General features: G+C 36.0%; 1 protein-coding gene across 6 annotated transcripts in view; it reads right to left on the minus strand.

Moving 5' to 3' along the window:
* Positions 1 to 232: 232 nt before the first annotated feature.
* Positions 233 to 16165, minus strand: part of Sdb (SAXO downstream of blistered) — a 100541-nt gene continuing 84608 nt past the window's right edge. For 5 of the 6 annotated variants that reach the window (XM_043048000.3, XM_043047999.3, XM_043047997.3 and 2 more), the window contains exons 4-5: positions 6568 to 15289; positions 233 to 3035 (exon numbers count right to left, since the gene is read on the minus strand). In XM_043048000.3, the coding sequence (XP_042903934.2) occupies positions 2480 to 3035; positions 6568 to 15289 (9278 nt within the window). In that variant the 3' untranslated portion in view covers positions 233 to 2479. The remainder of the gene's footprint in view (positions 3036 to 6567; positions 15290 to 16165) is intronic. The other variant, XM_087168099.1, reaches the window with a different exon arrangement.

The following is a 16165-nucleotide window of genomic DNA, read 5'->3' on the forward strand; positions in this document are numbered from 1 at the left end:
ATGGTTTTGTTTTAACAATTCCGTTATTATGGTATACTTATTTCAAAGGTTGCATAATTTTCCATCAACATCACAGTATTGCTTTGATTGATAATCTAATTTTTATTTATGTATTCTGAATTTTTTTTCCTCTTGCATAGATGTTGAAATAATCAATTAAAAAAAACACGCTATTGCGTATGATGGTGAAAATATCAAAAAAAAAAAAAAAAAAAAAAGCTAAATACACTCATTTTAATAATGAAACAGTTATATAAAATTTATTTATTCAACCAGTATAAAAATGTATACAACTTGCAATCAATTCTGATAACAGCATGTTAGTAGAATTTCGGGTTTGGACACACAAATGTACAAATACAAGCATTAAAAACTGTTGCAAAAATGTAAATATAAAACAAAACAATGTAACAAATCCACCATATAAAGCCTAACAATGATAATTGCAACAACAGTGCATTTTGTTATATAAAGTAATTCTAAACTTGGATTTTCTATCCTTTATTGCCATTCCAGTATATATGTAAAAAAGGAAACGTTTTTGTGATGTTTTAGGGCTTGAAATCAGATTTAATAGGAAGTAAACCGATTTTATAATACTACATTCGTTCTTTCTACATGATTTCTTGAGTAATTGAGTTTTAAATAAATTTAAAAAATTAAAGTTACTAGAGGTTTTTGAAAAGCGCGATGACGTTCAAGAGGTAAAACTATTAGCATAGTTTTTCTAACAAAATTAAAAATGAGTTTCAACTTATTATTTTGATTAAACATTTTAAAATTATTACTTTATTTAAATCTTATATGTGTTTAGTATTAATAGAAGCTATCCAGCACAATGGTTATAATCTTAGAATTCTTATGGGATTGTTTACCACCATACATTACAATAGCGTTAAAATGTTTTTTTTTAAATTGTATTAAGTTTCACGTAATTGTCTATTCCCTCATTGCATTTAAAACTTTTTACATCGAATATTTATAAATAGTCTATTCTCGTTGATTAACTTACTATCTCATAAAATATACTGCACACAACGAGCAAAAAAAAAAAAAAAAACCTTAACATCAAAATTATTTTTCGAAAACAAAAAACAATTGTTGATTGCTGAGGCTATCGTCAACTTTCGCTTCAGATATTGAAGGTCAGGAGATAGAATACGAGTGACTTTTCCAATAATACCAAAAAAAACATAATTCAAAATAAAACTAATTATGTAGAACAAATAAAATCAACAACAAAATGGCATTTTATATGCGTGAAATAAAATACATAAATGATAATTACTTAAGTTACTAAAAGTTTAACAATAGTTGGAAGCTATAAACGCAATAGTGGACTAACTTCGGTAGTCCAGTTGCAAAACTCGGGAAGCACCATCCAGCATTGTGCAGTTAGTTAAATCTGTAGTCGTTTTTCGTATTTAAAATTAAAATTCCTTACACCAGCTAACGGGTTTTGCAACTGGACGACTTACAAAGCGGTAGACCAACTTTGTAGATCAGTTCACTATTGTGCTAAGACTTATTTGATAACTGAAAAATAAAACACATAAGTTAAAGGTTAACCTTAAGAGTAAGACACTAAATTAAAGAAGGTTAAGTCACTAGAGGGGTAAATATTTGCGAAATTCAGAGTTTAAAGAGCATAACTTGCCGTAATTGAATCTTACAGCAATTAGCCCACGCAGTCATTAGAATTAGCAAATGCTTCCTCAATCTTCAAAGCGGATAGAAATGTTAACAGCAATGTTAAATGAATAAATTATTTATTATTATCCATAATAACTTTAAACTTGTTGGAAAATTTATTTTATCCTTTTAATTTGAAAGTCTAATCAGTTTGTTTTATTCATTTAGTTGAAATGTTTAAAAATATTTATTTATTGTTTTTCAAGTATTTAAAGTTTTTAATTTTCGAAATGGTACACACCGTTTTAACTTCATATAAAATATTTAACTATCCATTCATTTCCTTATTGTTGAGATAAAAGAAAATGTATTATGAGTTAATGAAATAAAACTATAGCTAATCAACATTTTGTATAAAACCTGTACATATCATTAAAATCATTTCATTTGAATATGGTGTAAACAATTGTAAAATGTCACGTTTTATCTGCTGTATAAACAGTATTTTGATTTAAGCAAGAAATAAAAGTTTTAAAAAAATTTACAGCAATAAGATAATTTGCCATTTCTTTCAAATCATACAAATGCATTAATTAAGTTTTGATTAGAAATAACCTAAAAATGTGATTTAGATTGTCGCAAATTTAAAATGTTACGACGTCATTAATTGCCGCACGAAGAAATTTGAGCTTGAAGTAACTTTCTAATCGTACTTCGACAAAATCGTGATAAAAATGTAGTGACATTTTGCAATTTGTAAACCTATGTTAGAAAAAAGAGGTTAATGTTTAGTCCGCGTTATTTAAAGCTTTAACATTTTGATTTCTTAAAAAACACAGCTTAAATTCTAGCCTTGGACTTGGGGTGCATAAAACATATGACCATTCTTTTCCTCATTAAAAGAAAATGGCAATCGTCCGGCTTCTAAATCAACAACAGGACAGCAGTGTTGTTTTGAAGAATCAAAACTTTTTCTATAAGTAGTATCTCCCATAAAATCAGTTCCTGTTTCCAAAATGTTGTGATTCGAAGGTCTCATTGTTAGAACTTTTTCGACGCTACCTTGATGTGCAGTAAAAGAACTTTTCGATGTGGTTTCAGAGTGGAACATTCCATCACCACTCATGTTCTGACTCGTTGTTGGCCTATACGCTTTCGTCCTTGTGCTAGTAGAATGTCCCATATAAGAAGCGTGAGACGTTGATGTTTCAGGATTCGATCGAGTGCTCGACACTGAATCGTTAATTGAAGTTTCTTCCGTTCCTAATTTAATAGATGACTTTGGTCGCATGGACTTGGACCGAGAGGCGACGTTCGAAGTCTGAGGGTACGAAGTCCCTTGAGTAGTGGTGAACTCCATCGCTCCAGATTGCCCAATGCTTGTTCTTTGATCCGCTTTTGCTCTGGAAAAAGAACATAGCGTTATGAGTTGGGATTAATGATAACTTAATGTATCCTAAGAAAAGGGGAATAAAATCATTTAAATAAGAGAATTAGAATAATCAACAAGTGCAAATAATAGGTCTCCCATAATTAGTCGGCGTGTACAAAGTGAAAGTCATGCGCACCAATAAGGTTAATCCAGCGACTTAGAGGAAGAAGGTAAAGAACTTTAAAGCGAAAAAAAAAACGGAAAACCAGATACAAGTGAATAGATATCCTACTTGTCATCGAAAGAACAGGAATGGTATGCCAGTTTGAAATTCTCACCAAAAGAAATACCCTCATATTTCGCGCACTTTAGCAATCTCTCTCTCTAAGCTTATCGGCCACTCACCACCTTATCGTGGTTGAATAGTCCCACAGTGGACTGATCGTTAAGACACGGTTTCCAGCAGATCACCGAAGTCAAGCATCACTGGCTGCGGGCAGTGTGCGGGTGGGTGACCACTTGGATTAGTCTGCGTAGGGACCGAGGTAAAGTGCTCGACTTCGCGTGCAGGTCGTCGGGGTACCGAAGCGGGGGTGCCATCCCCTCTGCAGAGGATCAAAATTGTGATGGCGTGTCTTCGAATCATCCTCAGGGATGTTTCTCAGACCGTCGCCAATAGCCCATTGCGCAGCTCTAGTGCGACGTGGTTCAATAGTAAAAGTAGAGAGTTGTTAAGAGTCGAGCAGTGCTCAAATATGGAAAACCACATAACTATTATAAAATGGGTGGCACGAATCGCTATAGTATATCTGGTTCTAATAGTACTGGGCTCTCCATTACAACTTTATTTTAATTTTATAATCGACGTTGAACAGCCGACCCAAATCTGAGTTAACGACTACCAATGTTCCACTCCGTAGCCGTGTAATTTTGAACCTAACCCAGAATGGAAGGGAATTTCTGGATCAAACGTTGGAAGAAACTATCGGAGGACTTTTTTGATGGAACCAACCCACATTTGCGTTACTCGGAGTGGAAAACCTCCCACGGTTAACCCGACTGCAAGGAGACTTTAACCAGTGCTCCATCTACCACTATGGGAATTTTTACTTCAGCAGAGTAGTCGGTGCGAGCCGAGTGCAGAATTCATATCAACCAGCCATCCCTAGGATTTGAACATGGGTCACTTCATCGGGAGGTGAGCGCTCTATCCCCTGAGCCACCGTGGCTCCACCAGTTGGATTTGAGCTATCCTTACGGAAGAAAGCCCTTCAATCTGTTTCCATGTTAAGGCCTGGTTTCTTAGGACAAGCACCTTATCTGGGCGTCAGCGTTAAGTTGGCGTACCGCTGACGCCAACAAAATACTGCTTTGTTAGCTCAGCGTGAGCAGTCGGTCCAACGCAGACATTATCTCGCATTGCGCATGCGTTAATAACGTAAACAAACATTTATTTTGAATTTGAATTGATTTTTTTTATTGTCGACCAGTGCTTTAGAGAATAAATAATGACTTTGTCCAAGAAAAAACACATTACAGCTTAGCTAAATGAAGAAGAAGCTATGTTCAATGTTAAAATCAAAATCTTGGCTGATTTCAATGTTCTGTTGGATGTTGTCTGCCATTGCTTCCGTCGTTAACGTTACGTTGTAATCCAACTGCAGTTGATTCGGAAGTCAGTCGTCGTTCAAGCTGAGCGTTCGATGACGTATACTGTCTAACTCACAAATTGACCAATCAGGGGTTAGCTCTCGCTTGGCTTCAAGCTGACTTTTTGTAACGCCGACCTGTCCTAAGAAACCAGGCCTTTAGTATGACTTGTAAAATGTGTTAAAAAGATGAAAAATGTGCGCAAACGATATGAATATGGGCTAATTTTTCTTTCTAATTTTCTGTAGAGTTACATATGATTGAGCTAGTTAAAAGCAACAAAATAAAAAGCGTGGAGTTCATAGACAAACACGCCGAAAATTATTTATTGTTGTATTACATGGTTTCATCGAATATCAGCCGAATGCGGCTATACTAAGCCAAATTAATGGTAAAATTTTAAGGTAATAAATAGTCTATGCCTAAGTAACGAAATTAAACACACGTGTTATAAACTATGCCTGACACAAATATAAAGTAAGAGAAGGAAACTAGGGTACTTTGAAGTAGTGGATCCCGTATTTGTTAGAAGATAAACTCTTTTGTATAATTTTACTTATTAAATTAAAATATAAATTAATTAAGTAATTGCTCTTTTAAAATAATACATTTTTTAATAGTAATCTAAGAATAGAGTATTATAAAAATAGAATATTTTAGATATTCCAGTTTAATGCTGTAACGAAATTAATTTATTATTTCATTGATATTCAACAATTGCTAGACATACTCTTTTTAAAAAGTAAATAGTTTTTTGTACTACAACTTTCAAGCATTTTTTATTCATTAGGGTACTTAAGTAAAGTTCATCATAATTTATTCTCCTTAACAGAACGTTCAATTTTCGATTTATTAGTAAAAACATTTATTGTAATTATACACGGTGTCCCAAGATTATTGAGACAAACTTTAAGGGCAGATAGGCACAAGGATTCAGGTTTGCATAACACATGGGCAAAAACGTCATTGTTCGTCGCTAGGTAGCGTTGCTCACAAAAGGAAAAAGACTAGTATTACCCCAGTCATTTGAGCTGTCATCGCCCGCAGAGAAGTATGCAACGTTAGTCATTTGGGCTGTCATCGCCCGCAGCAACGTTTTACGAACACAGAGCTAGCAGATATAAACAACAATGTAGCGGATTGACAGAATGAAATGCAAGAGCAGAAGGAATATTGTGACGGCTCATACGCTGGTGTTCGGATTCCTTCGAACGGTATCCAACATATTTTGTTCCTGTCTGGGAGTTCGAGTCACTCGCGGCCCGCTTTCCTTGTACCTATTAACTCGTAATGATCTATATTTACACAAATAGTGCAGCAAATCAATAATATCCGGAGGTCCGGTGCATCTCTCAGTGGGTACCTTTCGCGATACAAACTTTCTGCTGCTCGTGCATTTCCCTCAGTCAATCCGTACATCATGTGCATATCTGCTAAATCAGCGTTCGTAAAATGTTGCATACGAAAGCTGATATGTACATAGATATATCTCAACGGGCGACGACAGCTCAAATGACTGCGGCAATGCAAGTCCGTTTCTTCCAATGCTCTTGTGAACAACACCACCTGGTGGCGAATGAAAACGGTTCCAACCACGGGTTTCTATGCAAATCTGAATCCTCGCGATGTCCCCTACCTGCCCTTAAAGTTTGTCCCAATAATCCTGAAACACCCTGTATTAATCAATTTATCTATAAAAGATAATCATAAATCTTTGTAAATGATACGAAACAAGCACAACCTATAATACGGTTAACAGTATTTTATATTTGGATATAGATTCTATCGACCAAAAATAATGGTGAAAAGTTTAAATTTGCTCCTCTTATAGCCCTGTCTGACTCTAGTTAAATTTACGGTAAAAAAATTCAAGCAATATATTTAATTAAGTTAATATAGAGACTTGAACCTACTTTGATTTTGCAGCAGCCTGCCTGTGCATCTGGAAAGCCTTTGCAGGTGAATAATCACTAGAAGTAACTTCAAACTCCATCTTGCCTTCTTGCTTCAAGGTTTCGTTCCTTTTTTTCGAAGAAGCTTTTCTCGTTTCCCATTTCCGGAATTCCATTTTTGATGTAGATTCTCCGTCAAAGGGGACATGCTCTATTTTCAAGTTATCATCTGGTTTAAAACGCTTTGGTGGTACTTTAACAGGTGATCTTAGAATTTCATTTTTCTGGGCAGTAACAGATTTAGTTGAAATATTTCTTTGTTCAACTGAAGCTCTCGAAGCAGATAACAGTTTATTATCCGCCAGTTTCCAAGATTCGTAGTTAGGACTGTTACTTGTCGTAGTTTTCTGAGCTTGAGTGCTCCTTCCCTGTACGGTTGCACTTGACATCTGTCTTTGTGACGATTCGGTTTGTCTGGAGAAATCAGTCTGAGAAGTAGTCGTGAATGTCATGTCTCCATTAAAATTAATATTACCACCACGTGCTTGAACCGATGCATTGGATTTCTGCCCTCGAGGAGGGGGAGATTTTTGAACGAAATCTGTTTTAGAGGTTGTTGCAAAACTCATTTCTCCATTCATATTTAAATTACCGCTACGTCTTTGTGCTGCTGCTTTTGTCTGTGGAGAACGTGAAGGCGAAGTTTTCTGAATAAAATCTGTTTTGGATGTTGTTGCAAAACTCATTTCTCCATTCATGCTTAAATTACCGCTACGTCCTTGCGCTGCTGCGTTTGTTTGCGGAGAACGTGAAGGTGTAGATTTCTGAATAAAATCTGTTTTGGATGTTGTTGCAAAACTCATTTCTCCATTCATACTTAAATTATCGCTACGTCCTTGCACTGCTGCGTTTGTCTGCAGAGAACGTGAAGGCAAAGATTTTTGAATAAAATCTGTTTTAGATGTTGTTGCAAAACTCATTTCTCCATCCATACTTAAATTACCGCTACGTCCTTGCATTGCTGCGTTTGTCTGCGGAGAATGTGAAGGCGGAGATTTTTGAATAAAATCTGTTTTAGATGTTGTTGCAAAACTCATTTCCCCATCCATACTTAAATTACCGCTACGTCCTTGCACTGCTGCGTTTGTCTGTGGAGAATGTGAAGGCGGAGATTTTTGAATAAAATCTGTTTTAGATGTTGTTGCAAAACTCATTTCTCCATCGAGACTTAAATTACCGCTCGGAACAATTGCTTTAGTTTTTGACGTTTTCGCTCCAGAATCTGTGGTTACAGAAGATATGTCTTTGGATATAGTTTGTTCACTTGCTTGAGCTGTTATTAATGTATTTTGTTTAGTAACATTTTCACTAACCACTGTTGAACGTTGGTGTCTCTCCGAAGATTTAGTTTTCGATTGAGTTTCATCACTAATTTTAACATTACTTGTTTGAGTTGAAATTTTCTCATTTGACATAGTCACATTTCCTTTCTCTACAACTGCAGATGTTTTGCTTTGGCTTTGCAGTTTCCGTGATTCATTATTCGCCTTACCACTCTGTAACTTTTCAGATTTTGACTGTGTATCTTTAACAACGGTCTCTTTCTGCGATGGAACTCCAGCAGCTAGAACTTTTTTACCTTTAACACCTGCATTTCCCGCTTTTACCCATTGTCGATATTCTCTTTTTGATGTTGTTTCATTGGTGAATTTTCCATCCTCAACATGCAAATTATTTTGATGGCGTATAGGCTTTACTCTTTCTAACTTATCAGGTTGTTGAAACATTACTTGATTTGTTGTTGTTCCATCAAATTCTCCTTCGATTTTGTTACTAGTCTTGGGACGTATTTGTTGAACTTTTTCAAAACTCCTCTCTTTAAATTCTGAATTATTCGTCGTTTCAAACGACAAGTCGCCTTCTTGTCCTAACGATGAAACTAGTTGGAAAGATTTCGGCTTCTGAACTTTCCATTGCTGGTACTCATGACCTGTAGTAGTTTTATCCTGAAATTCTCCTCCTTCAAGTTGTAAATTATCGCTAGGTTTCTTCCCACGAACTACATCCACAGGCGGTGTCTGAAACATGGCTTGATTTGTAGTGGTTGAATAAAATTCTCCGCCTCCTGTCTTCGTTATTGTTTTTCGACGTATCGGCGTTGACCTACTGGTCATTTCTTTTTCGTCAAATTCAATCTGATTCGAAGTTGTAAAATCAAAGTTTCCTTCTTGTGCTAGAGTGGATTTCGGTTTAATTGGAACTTGTTTATTTCCCTCTTTAAAAGCAAATTCTCTTGCATTTGTTGTTTCACTCTCAAATTTGCCAATTTCAACACTCAAATTATCCTTAGGTCTTACGTCATGAACTCGCTCAATATGTGGTTGACTTTGAAACATACTTTGATTTGTAGTTGTTCCGTCAAATTTACCAGTCAGTGGAGAGGAAGGACGAGGCTTTATTAGTTGAGCTTTTGAAGCAGCTTTCTGTTGGAATTCTCTTGTATTTGTTGTTTCACCCTCAAATTTACCGATTTCCACTCGCAAATTATCCTTAGGTCTTATGTCATGAACTCGCTCAATATGTGGTTGATTTTGAAACATACTTTGATTTGTAGTTGTTCCGTCAAATTTACCAGTCAGTGGAGAAGAAGGACGAGGCTTTATTAGTTCAGCTTTCGAAGCAGCTTTCTGTTGGAATTCTCTTGTATTTGTTGTTTCACCCTCAAATTTACCGATTTCCACTCGCAAATTATCTTTAGGTCTTATGTCATGAACTCGCTCTATATGTTGTTGATTTTGAAACATAGTTTGATTTGTAGTTGTTCCGTCAAATTTACCAGTCAGTGGAGAGGAAGGACGAGGTCTTATTTGTTTAGCTTTGGAACCGGTTTTCTGTGGAAAATCAGTACGATTAGATGTTGTAAAGTCCATTTCACCTTCTTGTATAAGATTTCCAGATGGCCTTATAGGTTCAGTTTTACTGATTTCATACCCTTGAAACTCTCTGCGATTTGTAGTTGTGCCGTCAAATTTACCAGTCAGTGGAGAGGAAGGACGAGGCTTTATTAGTTCAGCTTTTGAAGCAGCTTTCTGTTGGAATTCTCTTGTATTTGTTGTTTCATCTGCAAATTTACCGATTTCCACACGTAAATTATCTTTTGGTCTTATGTCATGAACTCGCTCAATATGTGGTTGACTTTGAAACATAGTTTGATTTGTAGTTGTTCCGTCAAATTTACCAGTCAGTGGAGAGGAAGGACGAGGCTTTATTAGTTCAGCTTTTGAAGCAGCTTTCTGTTGGAATTCTCTTGTATTTGTTGTTTCATCTGCAAATTTACCGATTTCCACACGTAAATTATCTTTTGGTCTTATGTCATGAACTCGCTCAATATGTGGTTGACTTTGAAACATAGTTTGATTTGTAGTTGTTCCGTCAAATTTACCAGTCAGTGGGGAGGAAGGACGAGGTCTTATTTGTTCAGCTTTAGAACCGGTTTTCTGTGGAAAATCAGTACGATTAGATGTTGTAAAGTCCATTTCACCTTCTTGGCTAAGATTTCCAGATGGCCTTATAGGTTCGGTTTTACTGATTTCATATCCTTGAAACTCTCTGCGATTTGTAGTTGTTCCGTCAAATTTACCGGTCAATGGAGAGGAAGGACGAGGCTTTATTAGTTCAGCTTTTGAAGCAGCTTTCTGTTGGAATTCTCTTGTATTTGTTGTTTCACCCTCAAATTTACCGATTTCCACTCGCAAATTATCTTTAGGTCTTACGTCATGAACTCGCTCAATATGTGGTTGACTTTGAAACATAGTTTGATTTGTAGTTGTTCCGTCAAATTTACCAGTCAGTGGAGAGGAAGGACGAGGCTTTATTAGTTGAGCTTTTGAAGCAGCTTTCTGTTGGAATTCTCTTGTATTTGTTGTTTCACCCTCAAATTTACCGATTTCCACTCGTAAATTATCTTTAGGTCTTATGTCATGAACTCGCTCAATATGTGGTTGACTTTGAAACATAGTTTGATTTGTAGTTGTTCCGTCAAATTTACCAGTCAGTGGAGAGGAAGGATGAGGTCTTATTTGTTCAGCTTTAGAACCGGTTTTCTGCGGAAAATCAGTACGATTAGATGTTGTAAAGTCCATTTCACCTTCTTGGATAAGATTTCCAGATGGCCTTATAGGTTCGGTTTTACTGATTTCATATCCTTGAAACTCTCTGCGATTTGTAGTTGTTCCGTCAAATTTACCACTCAGTGGAGAGGAAGGACGAGGCTTTATTAGTTCAGCTTTTGAAGCAGCTTTCTGTTGGAATTCTCTTGTATTTGTTGTTTCACCCTCAAATTTACCGATTTCCACTCGCAAATTATCTTTAGGTCTTATGTCATGAACTCGCTCAATATGTGGTTGACTTTGAAACATAGTTTGATTTGTAGTTGTTCCGTCAAATTTACCTGTCAGTGGAGAGGAAGGTCGAGGCTTTATTAGTTCAGCTTTTGAAGCAGCTTTCTGTTGGAATTCTCTTGTATTTGTTGTTTCACCCTCAAATTTACCGATTTCCACTCGTAAATTATCTTTAGGTCTTATGTCATGAACTCGCTCAATATGTGGTTGACTTTGAAACATAGTTTGATTTGTAGTTGTTCCGTCAAATTTACCAGTCAGTGGAGAGGAAGGATGAGGTCTTATTTGTTCAGCTTTAGAGCCGGTTTTCTGTGGAAAATCAGTACGATTAGATGTTGTAAAGTCCATTTCACCTTCTTGGATAAGATTTCCAGATGGCCTTATAGGTTCAGTTTTACTGATTTCATATCCTTGAAACTCCCTACGATTTGTTGTTATGTCTTCGAATTTTCCAGACTCAAGAGTGATATTGGTAGTTGGTCTCTTTCCTTTAACCTTTTCAGCATGACTAATTTGAAACATAGCATTGTTTGTTGTAGTTCCGTCGAAATCACCATCACCAATTATCTTTGTGGAATCTGTTGGTCTGATTTCAGAAACTCTTTCCGGAGTCTTACCATAAAATTGTGTATTATTTGTTGTAGTAAAATCAATACTTCCTTCTTGGCGTAAGCTACTATGCGGCTTGATGGGAGATGGTTTTGAATATTGCCAAGTTTGATATTCTTTATTATTTGTAGTTTCATCAGCAAAATAACCTTCATCTAACCTCAAATTTGTCTTCGGCCTTATTAGTTTGGATTTTTCGCCAGGAGTATTTTGAAACATTACCTGATTGGTAGTCGTTCCATCAAATTCTCCAGTTATCATGGAATCAGCTTTCGGTCTAACTTCAGAAACTTTTTCAGCTGTTTTACCATAGAACTCTGTTTTGTTCGTAGTAGAAAAATCAATGCTACCTTCTTGGTGAAGGCTGCTGTGCGGTTTTATGGGAGATGGTTTTGAATACTGCCATGATTGATATTCTTTGTTTGTTGTTGTTTCATCGTTAAAGCTTCCTTCATCAAGCCTTATATTAGTCTTGGGTCGGAAAGGTTGAGGTCTTTCTCCTGGTGTATTTTGAAACATAACCTGATTCATTGTTGTTCCATCAAAATCTCCCGTACGCAAGGAATCAGCTTTTGGTCTTATTTCAGTCACTCTTTCGGCAGTTTTGCCATCGAAGTCTGCTTTATTTGTTGTGGAGAAATCAATACTTCCTTCCTGACGAAGACTACTATGATGCTTAATTAGTGAAGGTTTTGAATATTCCCATGCTTGATATTCTTTATTAGTTGTTGTTTCATCTGTGAAATGTCCTTCATCAAGTCTTATATTCGTCTTCGGCCTAATAGGTTGAGGTCTTGCTCCAGTTGTATTATGAAACATGACTTGATTAGTTGTTGTGCCATCAAAGTCTCCTGATTCAAAACTATCAGCTTTTGGTCTTATTTCAGTGACTCTTTCAGCGGTTTTTCCATAAAATTCAGACTGATTCGTTGTAGAAAAATCGATACTTCCCTCTTGACGAAGGCTACTATGAGGCTTAATCGGCGAAGGCTTTGAGTATTGCCAAGTTTGATACTCTTTGTTCGTTGTTGTTTCATCTGAAAAATGTCCTTCATCAAGCCTTATGTTAGTCTTCGGTCTAATTGGTTGAGATTTTTCTCCAGGGGAATTTTGGAACATTATCTGGTTCATAGTAGTGCCATCAAATTCTCCAGTTATCATGGAGTTAGTTTTCGGTCTTATTTCAGATGTTCTTTCACCGGTTTTACCATAAAATTCTGTTTTGTTTGTTGTTGTAAAATCTATATCACCTTCTTGTTGAAGGTTATCTCTCGGAGTTTTAACATTTGATTTTGATAATTGCCACTGCTGAAATTCTGATTTATTTGTTGTTTCATTAGAAAATGTGCCCTTTTCAAGCTCTAGATTTCCTTTAGGTTTAATCATATGAGGTCTTTCACCAGATTGGGCACCAAACATAACTTGATTTGTAGTAGTTCCATCAAATTCACCTGTTAGTTTTTCTGTCGTATGTGGTCTGAATTGAGACACTTTTTCAAAAGGCTTTTCCTCAAACTGTAATTGATTCATGGTAGTAAAGTCCATAGAACCCTCTTGTCTTAAATTAGAGTGTTGTCTAATAGGTTTTGGTCTTTCTATTTCCCATTCTTGAAATTGAGATCTATTAGTAGTTTCGGTAGTGAAATCCCCGGAGTTCATTCTTAATGTTGATTGAGGAACAATTTTTTTTACTCTCTCAATAGGAAATTCGTGATGCATGGCCTTATTCGTTGTAGTTAGATCCATTTCTCCTCCAGCTAGCTTGTTTGTGGTCGTGGGCCGAATGGGATAAACTTTCTCAGGATGTTTTGCTTCAAACTCCGCATGAGTTGTAGTTGTAAACTCCCTTGATCCTTCTTGAGTCAGATTTGATTTAGGCACTATAGGTGATGGTCTTGTAACATTCCAGGGCTGAAATTCTCTTGCGGATGTTGTTTCACCCGCAAAATCTCCACCTTCTACATGAAGATTGCTTTTCGGTCGTATGGGAGTAACTTTTTCTGCCTGTCCGTGAGAAAACATGACTTGATTCATAGTAGTAGAATCAAATTCTCCTTCAAAAAGTTTAGTGGATGCCTTAGGCCGAATTCCTTGAACTTTTTCCACGGATCGTGAAATAAATTCGCTTCTATTTGTTGTATCAAATTCCATTCCACCTTCTTGTCTAAGATTACTGTGGGGACGGATAGGTTTTGGACGTATTTCATCCCAGGTTACATAAGTTTGATCTTCATCCTCTATCCCAGATATAAGTTCTTCGGAACGTTTTTGATTCGCCCTTGAAGTTGCCTTTGATTCTGTTTGTACATGACTTTCTACTACTTTTGAAGTTATATCACTCTCAGAAGAGACATGTTGCGCTGCATCAATTTGAGCGCGGTCAATAGATTCCTGGACATTTTCATGTTTACTCTCATGTGCCTCAACTGAAGTCTGAATGTCACTCATCTTACTATCAATAGAAGTAATCATTTTATTCTGCATAACAGTCTTGCTTTCCTGATTACTATGCAAAGAATCAATAACTATAGTGTTTTCTCTCCTTGGTTCCATAGGTATTACTTCTGAACGAGAAGTTGCTATAACGGAATCCGTTTCAGTTCTTTCAGTTAGAGGTTCTAAATTTGATTTTCTCATGCTTAGCCGATCTCCCGCTGAAGAATAATCAACATCATGTGTGGTAGTAAAACTGAAATCTCCACCGGATTTTATATTATCTTCGGGCTTCATAATAATTGGCCTCGATACCTCCCACGTCTTATAATCGCTCGTAGATGTTTCAACATTAGACATGGAAAATTCTGCCTTGCTTGTTACCTGAGATTCACTCGAGTAACCTAACTGTAAAGTATCTTGTGGCTTTCGTATAGTGGGTCTCTCTACCTTCCATTGTTTAAAATCTGTAACAGCTGTTGTTTCATCAGAGATTGGGACTGGCGGTATTTTGATTTCACTTTCTGGTCTCGCTGGTTTCGGCTTCAGAGCGGTGATTCCATCTGAATTTTCTGATACTCTGCTGACCTGTATACTTGCTGCGTTATAATCCAACGATGTAGTATCAAAACTCATATCCCCTTCTAATTTTAAATTGCTCTTCGACGTTCCTTTTTTCACTTTCACATCAGGACCCCCTTTCTTTTGAGTATACGCTTGCTGATAGGAGCTGTCAGATTGAAATTCCCCACCGACTTTAAGGCTTGTTTTAGGCCTGTGGTGAGAACCATTTTGCTGCGATGCCTCTTGGGAGAACTTGCTTTTAAATGCGTTTCCTGTATAGTCAGATTGGTTAGTTGTTTCATGATTTAAAGATCCAGACAAAGTAAGATTATCAGCTTTTTTGATTTTTTTAGTTTTTGACGTTTGTTTCTGATTCCATGAAGACTCTTGCATTAACGTTGACGATGAAGTCTCGATAGTGTGACTAGAATTTTGTATAACCGTGCTCTTTCTGTTAAAATCTTGCTGATGCGTTGTCTGAAAATCACCTGGTCCTTCCGACTTTAGATTGTCTGGTCTTCTGATTGGTAACGTCTTTGGAACATGCTTTCCTGACCATCTCTTACTTCCCGCGGCGTTCACTTGTTGGCTGTTTCCTTTATCATTAACTGATATTGCCATTGCATGACTCGTTGATTCTGCCATACAACTGTGCATATCTCCCTGATTCTCTGATACATTTGACGTCATCTCATCGTGGGAGAGATCCCATTGTTTTCTCTGTTTCCTGTGCTCCTCTACAATGAACAAAAAGGATATAAATGAAAACGAAATTCGAGGTAAAAAATAGATTAAATCAAATAGATTATTGTTTTAAAAATAATCACGTGATATAACTAAATAATCTTTGGTAAATTGAAGCAATTTTTGTTTCCCGGATTTGTTTCTTTTTAATTATAAAAGTCTATCGGTTCCATTCTATTGACATATCAGTTCAATCTGTGGATGAAACTTAATTAAGTTATGGCACGTTGTGCTAACTTAACCGTGATTTCCAATCAAACAAAGTGACTTTACGAGCTTTAGAATTTGACTCCAAGAAAAGAGTAGCGTGAATAAATTATCAATTTTTTTTCCTAAAAATAATCTCAATTTGTTAGATCAGTACTTTCAAGTTTAATGTAGTAGCAGAACTAAAGGTAAACTGCAACTATCATAACTTATAGTTACACTTTAGTGAATAATAATTGTGTCAAATGTGAATATTTGTAATAATAATTATTATTTAGGACAATAATAATTATATTGGACAATAATTATCCCTTATGGAAGTAAATTAATAGGGGATAATTATTGTGTTAAATGTGAATAACTGAATATTTCTAATAATTATTATTTAGGGCAAAAATAATAATATTACACATAGAAACTAACTCAGAGCACAACTGAAAGACTCGAGAAAAATATACATTCAAGCTATTTTACTTAAATAAAAAATACCATCAACATTGTTGAATTTGTAATAATAAGTTTTAGTTACATAACAAGTTATATTAATTATCACCATAACAGATTTTACAAGAAAAAGTGTATTCTACAAAAATAGACCAAGCCTTTAATTATGCTAAATATAAGCCATAGAAATCATAAATTTTCTCTGATTAAATTAATGA

This window comes from Parasteatoda tepidariorum, chromosome 7 (assembly GCF_982258835.1).
Source record: "Parasteatoda tepidariorum strain Cologne lab strain chromosome 7, Ptep-v5.0, whole genome shotgun sequence".
Taxonomy (NCBI): Eukaryota; Metazoa; Arthropoda; class Arachnida; order Araneae; family Theridiidae; genus Parasteatoda; species Parasteatoda tepidariorum.